Source organism: Montipora foliosa, chromosome 14, assembly GCF_036669935.1.
Source record: "Montipora foliosa isolate CH-2021 chromosome 14, ASM3666993v2, whole genome shotgun sequence".
Lineage (NCBI taxonomy): Eukaryota > Metazoa > Cnidaria > Anthozoa > Scleractinia > Acroporidae > Montipora > Montipora foliosa.
In genome coordinates, this window is record NC_090882.1 from 20268998 (window position 1) to 20291497 (window position 22500).

Sequence of the window (22500 nt, forward strand, 5' to 3'; positions counted from 1 at the left end):
GAATTGTTGAAATTGTTTCAGTATTTTAACCCATTTACTCCCAGGGGTTCCCCATTGACGAGTAAAATCGTCTGGCGTTAGACAGCGTAAAATACTAAGACTGGCTGGTTTTGGCCGGTTTGGACGCCAAAGGGTTAAGCCCTGTGCATAAGAGCATCTGACAATTTTAATGTGGCAAATACATCTGATCGTGTAGATAGCACAACAAATTATTGAGGGTTTTCATCTGACGTCACGGCATCCATGTTGGTGTACAGAACAATGATTAAAATGTCTTTTTGGAATTTGACTCTATTATTATGCAAAACTTGTGGAACCATTTTCTATTGTTTTGTACACTAACTTGGCCGTCTCATCACGTGGATGAAAACCAAGAATAATATTGTTGACAATTCGCAGTTAGATGGGTCAGCAATGCCTTTGGACAGCAGAGATAAAGCAGAAACAAGACAAGGTTGACTGGTCATCTCCAATTGTGGGGGCACATTTTATGTGATGAGTCATCGACACGAGTAATTTTTTAACACGCCAGCTTTTCAGCAAATACATTCTCATAAAAATTGGCCAAATATCCTTGTCTCCACAAGCAAATTAATGACAACTGTCACATAAAAATTGCTCATATCGATGGGGCTTTCAAAGTCTCTGTGAGCAGTAAATGAAAACATGCTTTTGCCCTTATTCAAAAACTTTGCTCCACAGCTTGAAAATCTCTTGCTTGACTCAGATGGACATATTAAAATTGCTGACTTTGGTCTTTGCAAAGAGGATATCACACATGGAGCAACAACAAAGACATTCTGTGGTACGCCTGAGTACCTGGCGCCAGAGGTCAGTTTAACCTTTGTATTGTATGCTCTCACTGGTACTAAATGTTTTCTTTTTTTAAGGATCACTTGACAATAAGCATATTTACCATCTCATATCCATTGTGTGCTCATGAAATAATAAGCATATTATTGTTGTATTAAAAGTGCTCACAAGTTATGGAAAGATCTTCCCCACTATACAAGACTATACTGGTGCATTCAGTTACTGACATTTATAGAGCATGGTATAATAGCTCATAAACCATGATGGCTAAGCCAATCAAAAGACTAGAAATGCATTATCCAATGATCCAGTTGTTTATAATTATTATTATTATTATTATTATTATTATTATTACACACTGTACATTAGCACATATTGGATATGAGATGGTAAATAGCCAACGAGGCACGTAGCTCCGATTTGGCCATAACCAGTCTCATAACCAACAAGCATGAATGGAATATCGTTGTTATTAAATTTCATTAAATTCTGAACGTTTCAGATGTTTTGTCCCGAGAAATTGCTTCCTGCCCACAGCTTGGCAGCACTTGACTCAATCGTTTTCCACATCAGGTCATACAGTATATGAGCTGATAACTGAGATTGAGTGAACCAATCAGAAAGCTAGAAACACAATATCGAAGGTCAAAAATTTAATAATATACATTAAAGCTGCAAACCCATTATTTGTCTCAGATCCAAGAAAAGCATTGTTTGCTACCTTATCTTGCAAATAACAACTTTTGTTATTTGTGCAGGGTTCGTACGCGTCTTGAAAACCCTTGAAAACCCTTGAATTTTGAGAGTACATTTTCAAGGCCTTGAAAGTCCTTGAAAATCTCTGCTCTTCATTCCTGGTCCTTGAAAGTCCTTGAGTTTTTTCTGACCTGCATAACTTCAGTAAAAATAATCAGCCACTCAAGTCATGTCATTACAAACGTGACAAGCTGTAGGGTCAAGAATGGTTACCAGTGACTTTGCATTATTTTCACGCATCTTCGTTACGGAAAATGAGCAAGAATTTTACTGTCAGACTATTTCCATGGGTAAATTCTTCGACGTAAATGAAAAAGAGGTCCTTGAAATTTCAAAATTTGGCCCTTGAAAGTCCTTGAAAAGTCAGGTTGTATTTTTGGTCTGAAAAAGTGTACGAACCCTGTTTGTGGGACAATGGAGATGTTTTTATTTTAAAGGAAACCTCCACTAAAATAAGGATACAACTTCAAAATATTTAACATAATGTTTACAATCAAAATTGTTCATACGTTTTCCAATGGAATCCTTTGTATCCGAAATAAATGAATTTCAAAAACGCTCGTTTTGGTTTTCAAATTTCCTGGGCGCCGCCATCTTGAATAATTGTGACGTGTTATGGTTGCTCTTTTGTATTTGCGCAAAGAGCTTTTGTTTTAAAACAATAGGGCAACCATGACACGTCACAATTATTCAAGATGGCGGCGCCCGGGAAATTTGAAAAGCAAAACAACCGTTTTTAAAATTTATTTATTTCGGATACAAACGCTCCCGTTGGAAAACGTTCGAACAATTTTGATTGTGAGCGTTATGTTAACTATTTTAAAGATATATTCCTGTTTTAGTGGAGGTTCCCTTTAAGGATGAAACTAATGGCTAATAGAAAAACTTATTGGCACCAATGGACTGTTGATTAAATTGCACACCTTAAGTTCCATAATTTTTAATTATTGAGAACAACTCCACCTTTTCTTCACTAGTGGCTAGTGCTCTCACCACTGTCCCAAAACCCCCTTTTGTACATTCAAGAGTAAGATGTTCAGTAATTTTCTTGCCTTTAATTACTTTAGGTTCTTGAAGACAATGACTATGGTCCGGCAGTTGATTGGTGGGGTGTGGGCGTCGTCATGTATGAGATGATGTGTGGTCGTCTGCCTTTTTATAACAGGGATCACGAAACTCTGTTTGAACTCATTTTGACAGTTAGTATTTTTGTATTGTTTCATTTGCGAATTTCCTGGCTTAAGTTTCAGCCAAGAAAATTAACAGTATTGACAATGCTTATTGTTCTTGTTACAGGAAGATGTAAAATTTCCTTCCAGAATCTCTGACAGGGCAAAGAATGTATTATCAGGACTTCTGGAAAAGAACCCATCACGTCGGTTAGAAAATACATGTATATGTAAGATCATCCGTGCAGGCTGTGAAATCTTGTGATGTAATTTACTCTGTTATTTACGTAATAATAACACTAGCAATTTCTAAAAGAAAGTGAAGTGCTGCGAGAATGGAATCATATACTCTACCAATGGAAATGCAGTTTATGTAATAATAAAGTAGTACCATGATAAAAAAATCAAATCTTTTTTTTCTTTGGATTTCTTATGTTTGTGTGCTAACTACTAGTTATGCGCAAACATTCACTCCAGGTGGCATTAATAGACCTTATTCATGAATGGCGGTCAATTTGTAATTCTTTTGTCGAAGTGCAAATTCGCCTACCAAGCCTCGATACAATACAGTGAATTGAAAAGATTTCTTGCTCTAAAATGAGGCTTGGTAGGCTAATTTGCACGTGGACAAAAGAATTATAAATGTGACCGCCATTTATGAATAAGGTCTATGGGGGAGCACTGCCTTGCATTAGCGATTGTGGCGATTGTGTGACAAAGGAACCTCACTTATCTCCCCAGCACTACGAGCTGAATGCTTTCTTGTTGCTCCTCCTCCCTCATTCTCTCTTCAGGTCTTGGTATATTTCAACGTTTTCATCCTCTTTTTCACTGTTCACATTATTATTATTATTATTATTATTATTATTATTATTATTGTGTCAGGCAAATTGTGAAAATATTATTTTTGTAATGCTTGCTGCAGGCTTGGTGGAAGTCCTGATGATGCAAAGGAAGTCATGAATCATCAATTCTTTCACACAATTAATTGGGATGATATCTTTCATAAAAGGGTAAGAAACATGATAATCTCAAGTCTTTTGGATTAACCTGTTTATTTTGGAAAAAATTCTGCAAGATTTTGTCGACAGAGAGAATTTGTGCTAAATCTGCTAATTGCATTGTTAGGTTTGATAAAGCTTCTACATTTAACATGTATGTACTAATGATATCAAGTTTAACCACTTGATCCTTGGGAGTGAGGCGTAACAGATTTCACTTGTCAAATGCCAGATAATTTTACTTGTCACCGGGGGTATCTTAGGGAGTTTTAAGTTTATGGGAGTAGAAATTGCATTTACATTAATTTAGTGTTCATTACTTTGCAGATAAAGCCTCCTTTTAAACCAGTGGTCAAGTCTGAAACAGATGTGTCCAACTTTGATGAAGACTTCACCAATGAGCCAGTTGATTTATCGCCACCAGAAGGTAAGTATTATTATTGTTCTTGTGTGAGATTCTCACACTGACTGTCATCTTAGGCCAATTTCAAGCAAAAAAGAAATATTTCAAAACAGTTTTTACGGTTGATCCGTGTTTATTTTTTGATATCTTGCCAAGAATGCTGAAAGTAGCATTTCAGAGCTTCAAGATTTCAAAATTTTCTGGCGGAGAATTCCCCCAGAACACCCTACAAGTTAGTGTCTCCGGCGCTTGCTTGTTAGCTCCCCCCCCCCCCTCCCCCAATGCAAAATTCGTTCTGCCGTCCCTGGGTCAACTGGTGAAGGCAGGTTCATTTGCAAAGCTTGTAAGTTCTTGGTCTTTGAAATAAAAATAGAAGTGAATTGGCTTAGGGTAGTTAATTTTCATGTAAATTGGCCATTCCAAAACTACCATTTTATTAACTTATCAACATTAATCATGTCTCTTTGAAAATCTGTTTTTTAGGCACCCTGACTGAAATTGCTGAGGAAGATGAAGCAAATTTCCAACAATTTTCTTGAAGACAAATTAATACAAGTTAACTAGGTTGTATTGAAAAGTTGAAAAACCCTCTTTATCATTACAACGATAATTAGGCTGTAAGGTTTGGTGGCAAAACATTTGTCTTCCAAGACTGGGTAGGTAAAAAATATCACCAAACTGTCAGTTTACTTTGTAAAGTATTTTTTCTGGGAGCCTGTTTTGTTGCTGTATCTTAAATCTTTTGCACATTAGTTGGAAAATTGACTGCAACAAGGTTTAATTTCAGTCCAATCTCACAGTGAATGGTACAGAGTAAAAGCAATTACAGGAAACTCTTGCTCAGTGGCCTTCATTAAAAGGATGACTCTTCGTAAAATCAATACTCAGAACCACTGAGTTTTTGTGGAATCTCTGTATCGGGAAATGAGAAAGTGCTGGACAGTACATATAGCTTTTATTTCAATGGTCACCCTTTCATCCATAGATTCAAAAGTTGAAATCAATAATGTACTGAGAAATCAATGGATTCATGACTTGTGACAAACTGCTATAATTTGCACTTTCATGATAAAAAGAATAAGGTTGTGGGTATTTGCACAACATCCATTCGCTTCTGTGCAAGCTTGCACAAGTTATTCCCTGGGTGGTTAGATTATTTTGATATTTAATTGTTTTAGCCTCATCCCAAAGGTCTACTTTTTTAAAGGGAACCTCCAGTAAAACAACAAAAGAACTTCAAATCACAGAACATTATGTTTACAATATTAAAATTTTTCAAATGAAAGCGTTTATATCCGAAAAGACAAAAAGAACTTCAAAATACTTGTTTTGGCTTTCAAATTTCCTGGGCGCCGCCATCTTGAATAATTGTGATGTGTCGTGCTTGCCCTATTGTTCCAGAACACGACACAACACGTCACAATTATTAGTCAAGATGGCAGCAACCGGGGAATAGGCCATTTCCGAGTTCGTGTCTGCCTGCTCTTTAAAGCGAGTCTAAGTGCGAAGTTTTTGTGATGGTAATTAGTTCTACTTTACATATGAATGAAAACTAATTTTCATGAGAAAAACTTCGCACTTAGACTCGCTTTGAAGAGGAGGCAGACATGAACTCGGAAATGGCCTATTTGAAAGCCAAAAACAAGCTTTTTTGAAATCCATTTGTTTTTTTCTGTGGAAGTTCCCTTTGCGACACTGTGGAACAAGGACTTTTTGTGATGAATTTCAAGTATTTCACAGGGGTTTTTGACTTTTGTTTGCCCAAAAATTCAAAAGAAATGCTTGCTACATACACTGTAGAACATAGAAGTGTGAATACACTATACCATTATTAATTTTGTTTTATTGATTGGTAAATTTTTCAGTTGTTGAATAGGCAAATACTCTGAAATAGAGCTATGCTTTAGTTTAATAATTGTTTCTTCTACAAATTAAAAAGATAGAAGTAAATGTCAGGAACCTAGAACGTAATTTTTAACCACAGTACAATAGAGAAAACCAAAAAAGAAATGAGAGAGCCATTCACTGGAAGCTTGATTTAATGAAGAGCAAGGAATTTAGTTCACTGTATTAGGTATTGCTCTAGTTTCCATACATTCTTCTGGTTTAAGAGTGGTAAATCAAGGTTCCACTGTAAATCTTCCAAACTTAACTCTCAATGGTTGAAAGTTCATCCTTTGACATGCAATGCAACACAATTCATAACTTGTGTGACTGTACATAACAAGGAATTTTTTGTTTGCTATCGAGTTAGAACACTATACAATTTTATTTTTGTAATCAAAACTTTGGATAAAATAAACTTAACTATATTAGCTTGTACAAAGATGTTCTCTTCCTTTTGTTTGTGTTGAATTACTTATGCAATTTATCCTGATAGTAAACCTTAGGCTCATACAAGTTTATTTTCCAAGGGCTTCTCTAATGCAAAAATAGAGAAAAATCACATCTCTTTTGTTTGAGACACAAGAAACACTGTATACAGTATGTTGTACTCTTACGTTTATGTTGCCAAAATCCTAACATTTCTCAACTAAAATAAAATAATAATAATTATTGTGAATGTGTGGCAAAATTCATTACTTTTCCTTTAAAACAAAAAGGGAATAGCTTGCATGTAAACCATTCCTTACTTCTGGCTTTCTCCTTCAAGAATGAATATTCATTTTGACACTAAGCTCCTCGACACTAAGATTTATTTAATAGCTTATAATTTGTCCTCCATGTTTATCTCATAAGCTTCCCCAAATGTGTCTTCCATCCAAAGCTTTTTAAGCAAAGTGTGACCACAGGTCACTTACATGTCGTGGTAAGGCTGTGCAGTGTATTGCTACTGTTATATCTGCTTCGGGATCAACACACAGTCTGATAAGGAAATGTTCACTTCTTCGATTTATTTAAACTGGATATGTCGCCAAAGCTTGCTGTAGCAGAACCACGTGGGGCTGCTCGTTGCTGAAAGCAGAAATTGTCTAAACTCAAAAGTACTCAACATGACATATAAAATACAAAGTGCTATATTATAGTAGCATTGTTACCCAAACAAAACGTCAATCAATTTGGCTTCTATGTGGTATAGCATGTTGTGGTGCCCCAAGCAATCTGGCATGACAATCTTGCGTGACATTACATTCTTTGAGAGGGGGGGATTTGCCTATTGCTCCGCCCAGTTGAAATACCAACTCAACAACAACATGTCTCAATCGAGGGGAGCAAATCCTCCCTCTAAGAATATAACGTCACACCAGATTGCCTGGGGCACAGTTCTCCACTGGTAATTGAATATATCTTACTTGAGATTCATGAGGCTTCCATCCAATCATATAAAGCACAAAGAAGGTGGCTGGAATACCACCTCCTTCCAAACCATACATCTCTGAAAGGCAATGACAAGATGTCAGTTCAAAGCAATGATGATCAATGCAATACCAATACAACACCCTCAAGGAAAAGGATGTTATGCTCTATGCTGCCCAGCAGATATGTTTCTTCCTTGCTTTTGCAATCCTTTGTCGTTTTTATCACCGTAGGAAAATCTTTTATAAGGTCTTTATCTTTTGCACTATAACAGTTGTTGGTATCACCCAACTAGTGGACTAATTCAAATCCTGCATTTTAATTGGCAACGCTACTAGAGGACTAGAGGGAAGGGAAGATTATGGGTTGGTTGAAATTATTTATTGCAAGAAAGTTTTGTGTTTTCTGAATTAAAGTTTAGATCCCCTATCAAAAATCCCTGGATCTACCCTGCATGGGTGCATAAGTGCATGCCTTGGGTATAATAATAATAATAATAACAATAATAACAATAATAATAATAATAATTATTATTATTATTATTATTATTATTATTATTATTATTATTATTGACAAGTACCATTGTAAATAGAGGATGCAGCAGTAATGGTATCCCTGTGCAGTAAAGTCTTCCTGTTCCACGAAGCATTGTTTTCACCCATTCCTTTCAGGTCGTGCATGAGCTCAAAAATGCTGGGGTATCCTATTGTTATTTCATCGTAATCCTAACAAATAGAGGAAGTCAGTGTGATCAAAAAACAGATACAGGATTTAATCATTTGTTCCTTCCATTGAATTGAAATTATAATATAAAATTTTCATTATATTATTGAAAACAAATTGCAATTTTGATACGGCAATACCACATTATATTGACGGCTAGTTGGGAGAAAATATATTCCGTATTGGGCGGAATATATTTTCTCCCAACGCCGTCAATATAATGTGGTATTGCCGTCTCAAAATCGCAATTAGTTTTGTATCGCGATCCATCATTTATAAGGATAAATAAAACTGTAAACTAATCAACCCACGCCTGATCGAAATTTCAATTCTTTCTTCCTGCAAAACGTATTTGTTTGCGTATGTCAGCAACCCAATTCAGTGCAACGACATCAATTTCAACATTAGAACCAATCACAGGCTGCAAAAGTGAGACGCAATACCACGAAATATTGACGGCTCGCGCATAGGCAAAACTATAAGAAGATCGCGATACTATTGTGTATACATACATGTGCCAATGTTACTTGTCTACTAAAACAATTTTCCAGGAAGAATGGAAGAGGAGGGGAGAAGTATTGCCACAGTAAAGCAGTAAAAAAGTAAAGTCTGTTTACGAGCCAAGTGGCCCATCAGAGCCGGAGCTTATCCCGGTTTCTATGGCATGAAGCGACTTGGAGTATTTTTACTCCCCCCTGGATGGGATGCTAGTCCATCGCAGAGTTACCCTCAGCATTTCGCCGGTACCCATTCATACACCTGGGTGGAGAGGCACCGTGGGAGTAAAGTGTCTTGCCCAAGAACACAACACAATGTCCCCGGCCAGGACCCAAACCCGAACCACTCAATCCGGAGTCGAGCGCACTAACCACAAGGCAACCGTTCCTCCCACTGCCACAGTAAAGGTTTTTGTTTATTGCTAGTATTCCTGCACAATAAAAAATGTCAGTTCCAATATTTTTCAGTTTCCCTCACGTTCTGTCACAGTGACTGTAACTAAAGATTGACTGCCTAAGAGCCTAGGGAAAAAAGGGCTAACAGAGGACTCAAAACAGGCCATTGGTTTTTAAGCTTTAACGCTTTGACTCCCAAGCCGGCCTGAACCTGCCATACTTAGCACTTAAGTCTGTCTAACATAAGACCATTTTACTCGTCAATGGGGAACCCCCGGGAGTCAATGAGTGAAACACACCTAGGAATACATGCTTGGCAGATTTTTTCCTAGCCTGCAGAGCTGGCGAGAGGCAATAACGAGCGGCAAGGACGCATGAAGAATGTGGAGCGGCACTGTGAACAGCATCCCTCCCCATTTCTCTGCGTGCCTTCTGTGCCTACAATCCTGTCAGCTATGCAGGCTAATTTTTTCCAGGTATTTGACTTTTATTTTGGACAGACAACACAAAAAAGGTTTTCGCCAGCTACTGTATGTGCTGATTTCATTACTATGAACAGAAACAAAAGGTCTCCTCTGGTTTACAGTGTGATAAAAGGTTTAGCAAACAAGTTGCCCAAGACAAAGTAATTTTTCTGCACTCAGGCTTATCTCTTAAATCCAAAGGGTGAATTACAAAAAAAAAACAAACAAACAGTGATATCTAGCTTGCCATCACAACTAGAGGCAGTGTGGCCCAGTGGTTAGGGCGCTTGTCTTGAGATCGGCCATCCCGGGTTCAAGACCCGTTCTGACCACTCGTTGAATTTGATCCTGGTAGTCCCTGGTTCAACTTCCCAGCTGCACTTGTAAATAGCCAACTGGTTTGCCTCCGGCCAGTTGGGATTCTTAACAGTTGCTGTTGTTCTGTTCCATCGTCCCTGAAAAGCCCCTATGGCGAGCGGCCAATTAAGCATGTATTGTATTGTATATGTGCTCTTCCCAACTTACAACTGTTGTCAGAGAGAATCCACTTCTTGTTAAAAGATTTCCAAGATCTCTGACTTCAGCAAATGGGGAAATATGAGGTGCAAATCCCTAGAGAAACAAAAGCTGACAAATTGAGAACCCCACAGTGAACAACATTAAATTTTTATTTGTTAACTTTTTCATCTCTCCACTTCGCATTAACGTCATTGTCATACCATAATAAGAATGTACCTTTCAGACTGTTACCATTATTACGGACAACCCCCAATTATAGTACTACGTTCTCGCTAGATCTGCCCACACAAATCATTTAAGTGACATACATGTAGTAATAGTAATTAACGGAATTTTATTTATATCATTTTTTTTACAAATTTGATAAGAACAAATCATAAGATTAACAAGATGTAAACAAAATGCCTAAGTGTGTATTATACACAATAACATTAATTAACATGCTGTAACTACCAAGAGTGTGTTTTCGCCAATGTTTCACAAACTGTTCTGAGCATTCACAAAAGAACCAATCAAGCAAGTATTATAAATACTCCATTTACTGTACACTTAGCCTACATGTGCATGGTTCACTTAAAACTTGTTTTTTTTACTTTTTTCAGGGGCACCCAACGTGAATTTTCGGAAAATATCTGTTTGGAAGACAGTTTGAGATCTAGAATTTTCAGAACATTTGTTGTAAACTTTCTTCCTTGCCTGCCTGTCTTAAGATTATCGAAGTTCTAAAAAATGGTTTAATTGCCCATTTTAAACAGATTTTTACCCTAAAAAGGTCACCTAGAATTTTCGGGCGCCTTTTTTCAGCCTGAAATTTTTGACAAGGGAAGTTTTGATCCTTATAATTTTCGGATCACTAGACTCTCAGCTAGGAAATCCGAACAGATGATTAGAAATATTTTTAGGGGATAAAAAAATGCCTACATCTACCATTTAAATACTAAAATATGTTTAACGATGCTATGTCTAAGTGGTTTTGAACTATATTCTCATTGGGTGCCCTGTTTTTTAGCAATAGGTGTAGTGTCCTTAGGTTTCTGGTGATCATACATTGTATTAATTCCTTTCCTCCCTACCACATTTAATTAAGCAATAGACCACAAGTTTCTATGGTTTACAGGCTGATAAACCACGCGGGATGTTGGTAAAACACGAGAAGAATTTGTAAATTCTTCGAGTGTTCTTCCAACATCCCAAGTGATTTATCGTGCCTATAAACCATAGAAACCTGTGGTCTATTGCTTTTATATAATAATTCAGAAGACGCGCAATTTTTCCATGAGTTTACTGGCACAATAAAACATAGCTGATTGACCAATCACTGAGCACGTGCATTGATTTGGTTATTATATAAAGTCAGAAACCCATAAGGGTTGAAACATGTAACGGCCCCTTGTGTGCTGGGAAACAAGCTTGTGAATATTCAATTCGCTAAGTACCATATTTGGAACAACAAGAGCGAGGGGTTTCCAAATACGGTACTTAGCACTGAAACATTCAACCAATCAGCTCGCACTGAATATTCGGAAGCTGTGAACGCCCGTTACATGTTTCATCCCTTATGGGTTTCTGATAAAGTTTAATAGTTATTCATACTGGCACACCCAGGCTTCATCAGAGCAATTATTTTCCCAACGTGCCAAAATTGCTATTGATCTCAAATCGACAACCCTAAACCAGAGTAAGTACAGAATTTACACTTACTCCTTCTCGTTCAATTTCAGCAAGCTGCAATGCAACCCGGAGTTGATATAGAGTTTCTCCACCAAACATGGCCCCAATAAATGCTCCATCATCCTTTAGACAATGCATGATCTTTTGAGAAAAATAAGTATAACACAACAGTAAAATTACTGGTATTACAAAGTTACTTTACCGACAAGAATCAAGTGACACTAATGACACAGATCAAATGAGTCCTTCACCTACCTGTCTGAATGTTCCTGGTAAGTCATTTACCCAGTGAAGACTGTAAAAAAAAAAGACAGAATAGTTCTTTGTAAAAACTAATGAAACAAAATTAATATGATTATTGTTGACATTATTCTTCCCAAACTACAGTTACTGTAATGTTTTCTGCAGTAGACAATCCAAAACTGTTGTTGTTAAAGTACTCTGACACAGACCTGTACAGAGTGTTTTCATGTGATGTCATGGCGGCCATATTGGTGTTCCTAAACAGTGCAACGGCAGCCACGTTGGCAACTACATGTAATCTTCCAGGAATTGAGCTCTATTATCACACAAACGTTTTCTTTTGTTTCGGAGGAAAAACAAGGTTACTGATCACATGAGTGAAAACACTCTACACACGTCCATAAATTAATCACACCTCAAACTGCTAACAACAAGGTCAAATGAATTTTGTGCAAATGGTAGAAACTCTTCATCAGCCGCAAGCTTAAGTGTTGGAAACTCACAGGGCTGACACTGAGCCTAAAAAGAAAGAAAAAAATGCCCATTATTGTGGCGATAAATTTAAGCTACAAAAAGGAAGTAACAAATGTATCAGATCGGCATGAATAAAGAGATGGTCATTTGGTGACTATGATTAAGATACAGATGATATTTTTTAAGCGTGTCGTTTAAATGTAAATCAAACAGGTTGTAGCTCAGGATGGTTTTAATAATGCATGCTCACCAACATATTCTCTGAAATATCAGTCATGATTAAAGTTCCAACCTGCTCCTGTGAAAGAATAAATTCAATGATGATATAAGTGATGTTTTTACACTTTTTTCTTTTTTTTTTAATTTGTATGTTTCTATTTATTATTTAAATTTATTTGTATGGATTTAATGTTATCCAAACGTGCTTTGATGGGGACACAGTTTTTCAGTGAGTGATTAACCCATTGACTCCCGGGGGTTCCCCTTGACAAGTAAAACCGTCTGGTGTTAGACAGAGTAAAAGTCTGGCCGGTTCAGGCCGGTTTGGGTGTCAAACGGTTAACACACTACGTAGTAGGCCAGACTGAGACAAGTCAGGACAGCTATACATCTTCCACTCTTTCCAAACAGTGTGTGGGTTCTACCAAAATTTATAAACAAGTTTGTCCGATAATACTTGCCGTTGTCTGTCCCTAAATTGCAAACCAAGAAGTGTACTATTTGACGATGTCATTAAAATGCAAAACTTTCTCCTCAGTTACTTAAGTTTTTTAAAGATCATGATACATGATATTTGGTCCATTTGAGGAAAGAACCTGCAACTTCCTGTATGGCACCAGTCTACCTGCAAGAGACCACCAACTGCTACTATGGGCTTTGAATAACAATACAGAAATAAACTATACTGTTAAAAACAATAAATTCACCAAAAATAAATTTTAGTGATGAAATCATTGAGTGCATGTGAAACGCTGTCACAAACCTTGGTGAGATGTTTGGAAATGTGCCCTCGGCCACAGCCCAGATCCAGAGCCATAGAAAAATACCTGATATGCAAAAAAGAGCTCCAAAGTGAGATGTTTATTTTTTTCGTTGTAGTGGCTTTAATGAAGTGAGACTAAGATTTGACAGTCTCTCAATCACATGTACCAGGATTAGAAATTGACAAGACTGGAAAATGTGTAATGGAAGAGAAATGTACCAAACAGGGCATTTTACATGCTCCTTTGCCCAGAAACATTCCAACAAAATATAATAATTATTATTATATTATAATATAATTCTAATTATATTATAATTATTATAATTATAATTACCTGGCAATATCAGTTATTCTGTCAACAACTCTCTCTGCAACCTAAAATTTGAAATACATTTCTCTCAAAATTAAAAAATTACCACCTACATGTAGTAGCAAAGTGCAGTATAATAAGCTAGGACCTAACTTTTGGTAAAATTGAACATTAGAGCTCCCTAAATCAACTGTTGGCCAACGGATAGCCTGCGAGCAAGCTCTCTTTTGGGCGGGCGAGGAGGAGAGAGAGAGAGCTTGCGATCAAGTCTCGTAAATTTGAATATCTGCGTCCAAAAAGTGGACGCAAAATGTTGATTGGCCAATTTGATCAGGTGATGACGGGAAAATCCTTGCACAATGTTTATTTACATTGGATTCATATTTCCGGTAACATCTGATTGGTCAGATTTTGACAGCTCAAACGCTTAGATAATGCGGGGGGTACTGGGGGCGGAATTCAAATTTACGAGACATGATCGCAAGCTCTCTCTCTCTCTCTCCTCCTCGCCCGCCCACCCACCCCGAAAGAGAGCTTGCTCGCAGGCTAGCCAACAGACAGCCCAATGCTTTTCTTCTCTCAGTAATCTGTTGGCTGACTGTGAGTAATTTCACCTTTTTACAAACGTCTTAACAAAAATTAACATTACCATCAACAAGCCTTTGATTGATCTTGGATGAGCAAAAGGAAACTCTAGAAATTTCTAAACAGTTAAACAGGTCCTAATTTGCAAATTGGGTAAGGTGTTACCCTTCCTCAGGCCACACCTTACTCTAATGAAGTCAAAGGAATTGGTAGCCAGAAAAGAACAAAGAAGTTATATAAAATTCATTCGACAATGACAAGCTGCTACAACAACATTATAACCTTGACAAGTGCAGTTATCTAAACAATTGCACCAATTTATTGTTAGACCCTGTAACTGTAAAGCGAAAAACCACTGGCTAGTTATCGCATAACAGACCACTGTCTTTCCAACATTGGGACAGCCCTTGGCCCAATGTTAGCTTGAGTGATTAATAGAAAGGGTCACCAAATAGACCTTTTCACAGTTACTGGATGTGCTTCATTACCTGGCCTTGAAATGAAAGCGAGGTTGGCTTTGACCTTGTTATTATACAGACCTCCTTGCTTTTCTTATGTTAATGATGTTGTTCTCATGCTAATTAGTTGGAATTGACATGATAAATATAATTTTTCACGTTGTTATTGTAAGATAGTTTTGTGCTGGTATGTAGATTAGTTGGTTTGCCGAGGTTACGTAATTATGCTAGGAAGTTAATGTTTAAGGAGTTTGTCCATTAGGAGTTGTCACTTTGACAGCATCTCCGCTTTTGATCAGTTGGAAATTTTGTTTTAGTAAATTTCCTTGTTTTTGGTTAATTACTTCATTTTTTGTGTTAATATCTATCCTAGGGCAATCTATGTCTGATCAAAAAACCAGATGCCCCCTCCTATATGACTGGTGTTTTCTTACTTACACTAAGTTAGAAATTATTTTGTTCTTGTTTCACTGAAGAGTGATTGGACAACAAAAGCAGTGAGGTTTCTATCACAACAAGGTCAATACTAACCTCACTTTCATTCATTGGCCAGGTAACTAAGCACACAACTGTAAAATGGTCTATTGGTATGCTTACACTGGCAATACAATGACCTGGCCCGGGTTGCTCAATGCCTGGCTACCGCTAACCAGCATTAAATACCATGGAAACCCATTGGTTTTGATACCTTTCAACCAACAGTTAGCGCTATTTGCCTAACCGGGCTTCGAGCCCGGGGGGGGTACTGCCATATATGGGCTATATAGGTATGTGCCGCTGTGAAGGGTATGGTTTTCAAGCAGTTTACTCTAGCATAGGGTATATAAATCAGAGCGTTTGGGTCTAGAATTGGGTATCATTTTTCACGAAACTGACCAGTCGCTTGAAGATTTTATCAAGACTAAGGAAACCAGAAATTCCCGCTCAAAAATATTAAAAAGTCGAGTCGGCAAAGTTTAAATTTGCGCAACTCAGCCTCAACAGTGTCAATAAATGGCTATCATGAGAAACTTCTGGATATTATTAACTCTCAAGTATCGGTATTTAGACGGAAATCGGTGGGAGTTTACTCTAGTATAGGGTAGCAAAATTCAGCTGAACTAGCTCTGGTATAGGCTAAGGGTTCCAGGGTCCCAGCGGCACATCCCCACCCAGAAATTCCTAAAGTACCCCCCCCGGGGCTTCGAGCACCCGGCCCCTGTATTTTATAAACTGCTGAACATGTACCTCTCATTAGTGACCTATTTCACATTGCAACATTGTTTTGTAGACTTTACCTCATCCTTAAGATAGTCATAGATGGCCACGTCCTTGGCCAGAGCTGCTCTATTCTTTTGCCTTCTCTTTGCTTTCCTGTCAAACACATTCATAGTGGTTTCATCTTGCCTTCTTGAACTAAAACATCTACAAACACCCGAGTGCCTTAGCTCTGAGAAAATTCTTCGAATAGCCATTGCAGAAAGAACTTAATTATATTCGAAAGAGTCTATGTTCTGCAAAATCTATTTCTGGGCAAAATTGCCGCCATCTTGATCGCGCTGCATTGGGGAGAATGAGAATGAGCGACTGACTAGGTAGCCATTCCACAAAAGTGAAGGGGAGGATACAAAGTTTCGCGGGAAAGCGGGAAAATTGAAAAACACTGTGACAAAATGTTTGAAGATTGTGTCACTTCGCTGAGGAATTACATCAAAGATCGTACAAATCAAAAATGCTTTCCTCCATGGAATTGGCTCTTTGTAAAGCTCTTATCACTTCTTTCCCGCTACCCATCTGGCGTGACAAAAGCGATTATTTTGGCCGAGATTCAACAATCTTGGAATCAATTTAGTCAATTTCAAGGTCGATTGGAAGGGCAAAAAGCAAGAAAACTTAGCGTTGACTCCGTGTTTGAAAGCCGACATATCGGATACGAATCCATTTTGGAGGCAACAGTTGAAAGGATTGATACAGTCCATGGTACGCACACAAACATCGCGATCTTGCGCGATCCCAAGGGAAGGAATACGCTCGGAATGTACATGCATCAAAAGTTGTGTCTTTTACAAGAAGAACTAATCAAAAATCACACTCTTCGCTTTACCAGCTGTCGCTTAATTCAAGGTAAAGGCTTGTCTTTTGCTGGTCATAAAGTTCACCTTCTTCCATCAGAAAATGTTGTGATTCTGTGTGAGGGACATGACTTAGAAAGGTTCAACAGTTTCGGCTCCTTTCTAGCAATGGATAAAAGCACTTTGCCTCGTCATGGTTCTAATGTCAAGGCTGAGGTTGCAGATATGAGTTTCGAAGAAACTGTCCATTTTCCGAATGGACAGACGAGCATTAAACGGTGCATCAAAGTTGTGGATTCCGAAGGAATTCACGTCAGTTTATGTCTTTGGGATGAACAACTTCCTATGGCCAAGTTATTTACAGAAGGTGACACACTCGCTATTCAACAGCCCTTCGTTGTACCAAACCAAGATGAAATGTTTTTGTTGGAATATGGTCCTGATACAGTTATATTCTGTATGTCACATGACCCAGAGCGAGAACTTGTCTCCAGTCAGATGTCAAGTACTCAGGGGACCCCTGTGAGTGTGATGAAAGACAATCAGGGAATGTTGGATTATTCCACTTTCCCTGAACAAATCTTTTTCAGTGATATCAGGTACAGATGGTTACATGTTTTTTTTTAAATTGATGTTATGGATTGCCAGAGAAGTTGGGGGGGGGGGGGGGGGGGGGGGGGAAATGGGGGGGGGTAGGGGGAAGGGGAGATTGGCTCATCCTTAAGTACTGGTATATGCATCTCTGCTAAGATTTAAAACCAAGGTTTAGAATCACACTGCCTCTCTCCACCCAGGTGTATAAATGGGTACTGGCTAATTTAATTAATGCTGGGGGTAACCCTGCGATGAACTGGCATCCCATCCAGGGGAGTAGAAATACTCCCCCTGGATGGGATGCTAGTCCATCCCAGGGTTACCCCCATTAGTCGCTTCATGCTACGGAAACTGGGGATAGGCTCTGGCGTGTTCGGCCACTGGCTCGTAAGCAGACTTAACAATGTGCTGTTTGCCAGATCAAGTACAACACAAGTATGGTACAAGGTACTGTACAAGGAAGGATTAAGTTTTTAACAATGTTGGCCGTGTAGCACTTTATATTTCAACAGACTTAACTGATTAGAGTGTAATGAGAAGTGCTAGTTTTGTACGCCATATGAACCATGTGAGCATTAGCCCTGCTAATGGAAATGGGCCCATTTCCATTAGGAGCATTAGCCCTACTAATGGAAATGGTTTCCTACTAATGGAAATGAGCCCATTTGCATTAGTAGGGCTAATGCTCACATGGTTCATATGGGGTACAAAACTAGCACTTCTCATTACACTCTAATCAGTTAAGTCTTATGGTACAAGTTAGTTTGATGTGGTCCTCTGGCCTACTCAGATCTGTTTGGAATACTTTGACCACCAGATTATTATTAGAAACCTACAGTCCAGGGGTCCGCTTCTTGAAGGTCCCGAAACTTTACACGCCATTTTCAGGTGTCACAATTCCCTTTGTATCTCAAGAACAAAGAGGATTTGAGTAGTCAAATTTCAACGTATTTTTCTCTTTGTTACCTTGAAAACATGTTAAAAGATTGGCTTTCCAAAACAAGTGGTTGGCAGTTTTACAAATGGCTTTTTGGACCTGAAAAGTTTTTGGGACTTTCGAGAAACACGCCCTAGGGCCCTATTGTTCAAAAGCCGATTAACGCTAATCACAGATTAAAAATTAACCAAGGAGTTTATTTCTCTACTCCCAAATGTTGTTCAAAGCTGGTATTCAGCAACACTTTACATTAGAAGAAGTTAATCTTGAAAAACAAAAATAAGCAAAAGAAACTTTCACCAAAGAGTTGAAAACATGAAACAAAAGTTTACCTTAATCCTGGATTAAGTCAATCGGTTTTCGAACAACCGGGCCCAGGGCAATAATTATTTTATAGCTGTATAACAATAATTATTCCACGAGCCCGAGTTGGATATGAAGTGATAAAATAACAAACGAGTGCGTAGCGCAAGTTGGTTAAAATGACTTCATATCCCACAAGGGCAAATGAAATAATTGTTTTAGTAAATTCTCAAACCGGGTTTTGCCGCCGATTTTTATTTCCACAATTTTACAAAGCGTCCGGAAAGAGCATCTTGGCGCACTATTTTCCATGACGTAAAACTTCGACTATTGCCTCATAGTCGGAGTTTTTTAGCCAATCAAAAAGCTAGAAATGCAATAGTCGGAGCTGAAAATTTACTAAAATGGCATATTCTCTGGTTATAACAAGGGAATAGTCAAGGGAAAGATAGTGAAGAGTTATTCAAAGCATTACATACTGAGTGTGAAAGAACTTAACATACGTTTTGTTTTTGTAGACCAAACATGACCAGGGTGATAATATTTTGCACAATAACAAGTGTGGGTGAGATGAAGGTGTTCACAGAAGAACAAGTATCAGGACACATGTTTGTTTTAACAGCCAGAGATTGCACACAGAGTCATTCTATTACAGTGTTTGACCACACTAGGGATTACTACCATTCACTGTACCCAGGCCAAAGTATAATCTTGGAGAATGTTCACACCTCAAGTAAGGAATTACAGTGCGACGCACCTTACCGTGGCCACCTAACAAAGTTTTTTACAAATTGTCTGCCAATCAGGTTGTGTGAATTTGATTGACAATCACGCCTCCTTGCAAAGTTCGCACAGTTGTAAGTTAACCACCGTTACATGGGATGTCGAGTTGACGTATTTACACGTAGTTGTTGTCAAATGTGAAAGTTTGTTGGGTGGCCACAGTAAGGCGTGTTGCACTGTAAAACAAACTGCACTTTCCATTTTTCATGAAAAGAACAATGCAATTAACCATTTCCCCTCCTTAGAATCTAGTAATCTCTGCCTGGTGCCAGATTATTTTACTGAAAGAAATGTAACCTATATATTAATTTACAATAATATTCAAGCAACAATGATTATTGTCTCTTGTAGACATCTGAAAAATTTAGGTGGCTCCGACTGGATTCGAACCCATGATACTGCTGCAATAATAGGGACCTTAAGATCTCAGACGGCAACGGCGACGGCAACGAAAACGTCACCTCAAAATAGAACTTCGCTCTAGTAAAAGTCTTTGGCGATTATTCCACCTCGTTCACTTCGTACAATGTGGGCGAAGTTTCCTAAAAATGAATTGGTACGAGCGGTTTCAGACTGAAACTAAAGCATGAAAGATTCTCTGTTGCATGCTCATGTTGTCGTCAAAACCTAAAATTTAGTGATTTCACATCGTCGTCAGGCAGAGAACCGCAAAAATATGAGCTAAAATCTGTGCTGCACATGCAGCACGATTATTTATGCTCTTTTAACCAATGATATCATTGTTTTGTGGCATTTTCGACGACGTCGTCATCGTAGATCTTAAGCGCCCTATTCTACCAACTGAGCTATGAAGCCACACTTCAAATTTACGCATTTCTTTCACAAAATCCTTTCACCAAAACACATGATCCCAACAAATTGACCTGATCCCAACTGTTTTCTTCATAGCTCAGTTGGTAGAGCACAATTCAAACTAACTCAACTCAAATCAAATAATTTAATGTTGATTTTTGATGAGAGGGGAAAACTGCAGTACCCGGAAAAAGACAACCAACAAAATCAACTCGCATAAGATGCTGACTGCAGGAATGGAACCAGGAACACACTGGTGGGAAATGAGTGCGCTCACCACTGCTCCGGTCCTGCTCCATTTTTTTTTGGTTTAATCCATTTTCAACAATACTCATTTCTCTTGTTAACACAATTTTGACACTATCTCTGTAGATTCAAGTTCATCAATTGCCCTTACTCTGGAGACAAACAATTTTGGAAGAATCTGGAATGTAAGTGCCATGCCTGGTTGGTTGGCTACAAAGTGCCTGTTTCCACCTGTACTCATCAGAGATATTGACAAGTATGATAACTGTACATGTCGGGCTGTTATCACACAAGTCGCAAAAGTCGGAAGTAGTCACACCACCAAGGTTCATGTGTCATGTCAAAGTGAAGTGGAAGGCTTCTCTGGACAGTTTTACTGTAAAAAATGCGGGATTACTTATTTGAATGAAATGCTCAATAAGCCTGGACAAATGGTAAGATGTTCTAAGTATTGTTTGTTTGTTTTTGGTCACTTCCTATCAGGGTTCTCCCTAGTTTTCAGCATAACAGGTATGGCACCTTTTCAAACCGGTAAAGCAATTGGTAAAATGTTGGACGTTCTGCAAAGGATAAGCGACTTCTGAGCGTTTGCAGGCGGTAATAAGTGCTCTTACAAGCGTTAAATTTTACCAGTTACCGCCTGATAAGGAGAACCCTGCTTCCTATCATGGATCCTGGAATATATAAGAACCTTACTAGAGGTACCGCTTGTCATATTCTACAAAGCGGCATCAACTTGAGAAATTGTCAGTCAAAAAAGTTGTACCAGTAAATGTCCCACTGAAAGCTACTGACTGGAAATGTCATTGGGACTCTTTTACTACATAGTCCAAGGTTTTTCTAATGGTAACCTATGATTACATAGATAAACCCTTCACTTTATACCATCTTTAATAAATGTACATGTACACTGTAGCCTCCCACGAATGTGGGCCCGGGTTCGATTCCCAGACGCGGCGTCATATGTGGGTTGAGTTTGTTGGTTCTCTTCTCTACATCAAGAGGTTTTTCTTCGGGTACTCCGGCTTTCCCCTCTCCTCAAAAACCAAAATTTGATTTGATTTGCGTCAACTTGTTAATTTCAATTTAGAGTGTCCCCAATTAGTGCTACAGACACTTAAATAAAGTTCCTTTCCTTTCCTTTCCTTTCCTTTAATATGTCAGGCAGTGTTAATCACAACATCAAAGCAACACTGATTTTTTTTATCATTCTGAAAAAAGTTACAGAAAGGGTGCTTGTAACAACTTCATCTTTCAACACCTTGATGGCTTTCAAATCTCTCCTGTCTTATTTCTTAGATGATTCAAGTGAATCTAGAACAGAAGGGTCATCCAAAATATGTTTTATTGCCTTTTTACATTTTACCCAACCCGACGTTTTCAAGATTGCACACAGCTCTCTCTTTGCCATTTGTCCCCAGAAGCTGGTAAAGGTAGTCTGTTGAAATTTAAGGGAATCAGTTTTGTCATAATTTTGTGGCTGCCATCAGCTGACCAGTGTCTGTTGGATTTTGAGTGTATTACTAGAAATAGCATTCGTGACAGTGACCCTTTAAAAAGGAACTGTTTCTTTCCTGAAAAAGCCAAATTACCACTTAAAATTTATGTGTTGACGTCATTTTACAGAGATCCCCATCAACTCACTGGATGTGGCAGTTTAACTTGACGCTTGAGCTGCATGACTCTAGTGGCAGTATAATGGCTTACATGACTAATCAGACAGCACAACAGTTGCTACAAATAAAAGCATCACAGTTTGCTGAACATGTCGCTGTTATGAAGGACCAGATCCTAGAGTCTGTCTTGGCACAAGAATGCGTCTTTGGCATTTCATTGTTTAAAGGAAGGCACCAGATTGATGCTATTTGCTTTACAAGTTGAGAAAATGTAATTCTAGGGTACATATGTTAGTCATTAACGTTATTGCCATTAGGCCCTCGTTCCATCGCAAAACCTCTAAGTAGATAGTTAGTAAATCCTAGGATTTTTGCCTCAAGGAATGCTTGATCAAG

The 22500-nt window shown here is 38.3% G+C and overlaps 3 protein-coding genes across 3 annotated transcripts in view; 2 read left to right on the top strand and 1 right to left on the bottom strand.

The window, feature by feature from the left end:
- Positions 1–4719, top strand: part of LOC137984960 (RAC-gamma serine/threonine-protein kinase-like) — a 15894-nt gene extending 11175 nt beyond the window's left edge. The window contains exons 11-16 of the mRNA XM_068832334.1: positions 703–831; positions 2637–2768; positions 2866–2948; positions 3664–3751; positions 4067–4166; positions 4626–4719. Of these exons, the coding sequence (XP_068688435.1) occupies positions 703–831; positions 2637–2768; positions 2866–2948; positions 3664–3751; positions 4067–4166; positions 4626–4681 (588 nt within the window). The 3' untranslated portion in view covers positions 4682–4719. The remainder of the gene's footprint in view (positions 1–702; positions 832–2636; positions 2769–2865; positions 2949–3663; positions 3752–4066; positions 4167–4625) is intronic.
- Positions 4720–5968: 1249 nt separating this feature from the next.
- On the bottom strand, positions 5969–16315 carry LOC137984963 (arginine-hydroxylase NDUFAF5, mitochondrial-like). The gene is made up of 11 exons (XM_068832336.1): positions 16039–16315; positions 13743–13783; positions 13409–13472; positions 12677–12724; positions 12368–12471; positions 11965–12004; positions 11740–11850; positions 10045–10131; positions 8020–8164; positions 7436–7518; positions 5969–7097 (listed from the first exon to the last, which is right to left on the bottom strand). The coding sequence occupies exons 1-11, from the start codon at positions 16213–16215 to the stop codon at positions 7023–7025; spliced, it is 975 nt and encodes a 324-aa protein (XP_068688437.1). The 5' UTR covers positions 16216–16315; the 3' UTR covers positions 5969–7022.
- A 53-nt stretch (positions 16316–16368) lies between these two features.
- LOC137984958 (uncharacterized) overlaps positions 16369–22500 on the top strand; it is a 6186-nt gene continuing 54 nt past the window's right edge. Inside the window, exons 1-4 of the mRNA XM_068832332.1 lie at positions 16369–17411; positions 19165–19379; positions 20615–20922; positions 22115–22500. The exon at positions 22115–22500 is cut by the window's right edge and continues 54 nt beyond it. Of these exons, the coding sequence (XP_068688433.1) occupies positions 16414–17411; positions 19165–19379; positions 20615–20922; positions 22115–22369 (1776 nt within the window). The 5' untranslated portion in view covers positions 16369–16413 and the 3' untranslated portion in view covers positions 22370–22500. The remainder of the gene's footprint in view (positions 17412–19164; positions 19380–20614; positions 20923–22114) is intronic.

Bases quoted from the DNA above. Each gene is read 5' to 3' on its own strand.
- LOC137984963 (XM_068832336.1), bottom strand. From the start codon at position 16,215: ATGGCTATTCGAAGAATTTTCTCAGAGCTAAGGCACTCGGGTGTTTGT. The intron at 13,784-16,038 runs GTAAAGTCTACA...TTCAAATTTTAG, and splicing joins ATGACTATCTTAAGGATGAG to GTTGCAGAGAGAGTTGTTGA. The intron at 8,165-10,044 runs GTAAGTTGGGAA...TCTATTTGTTAG, and splicing joins GATTCTCTCTGACAACAGTT to GATTACGATGAAATAACAAT.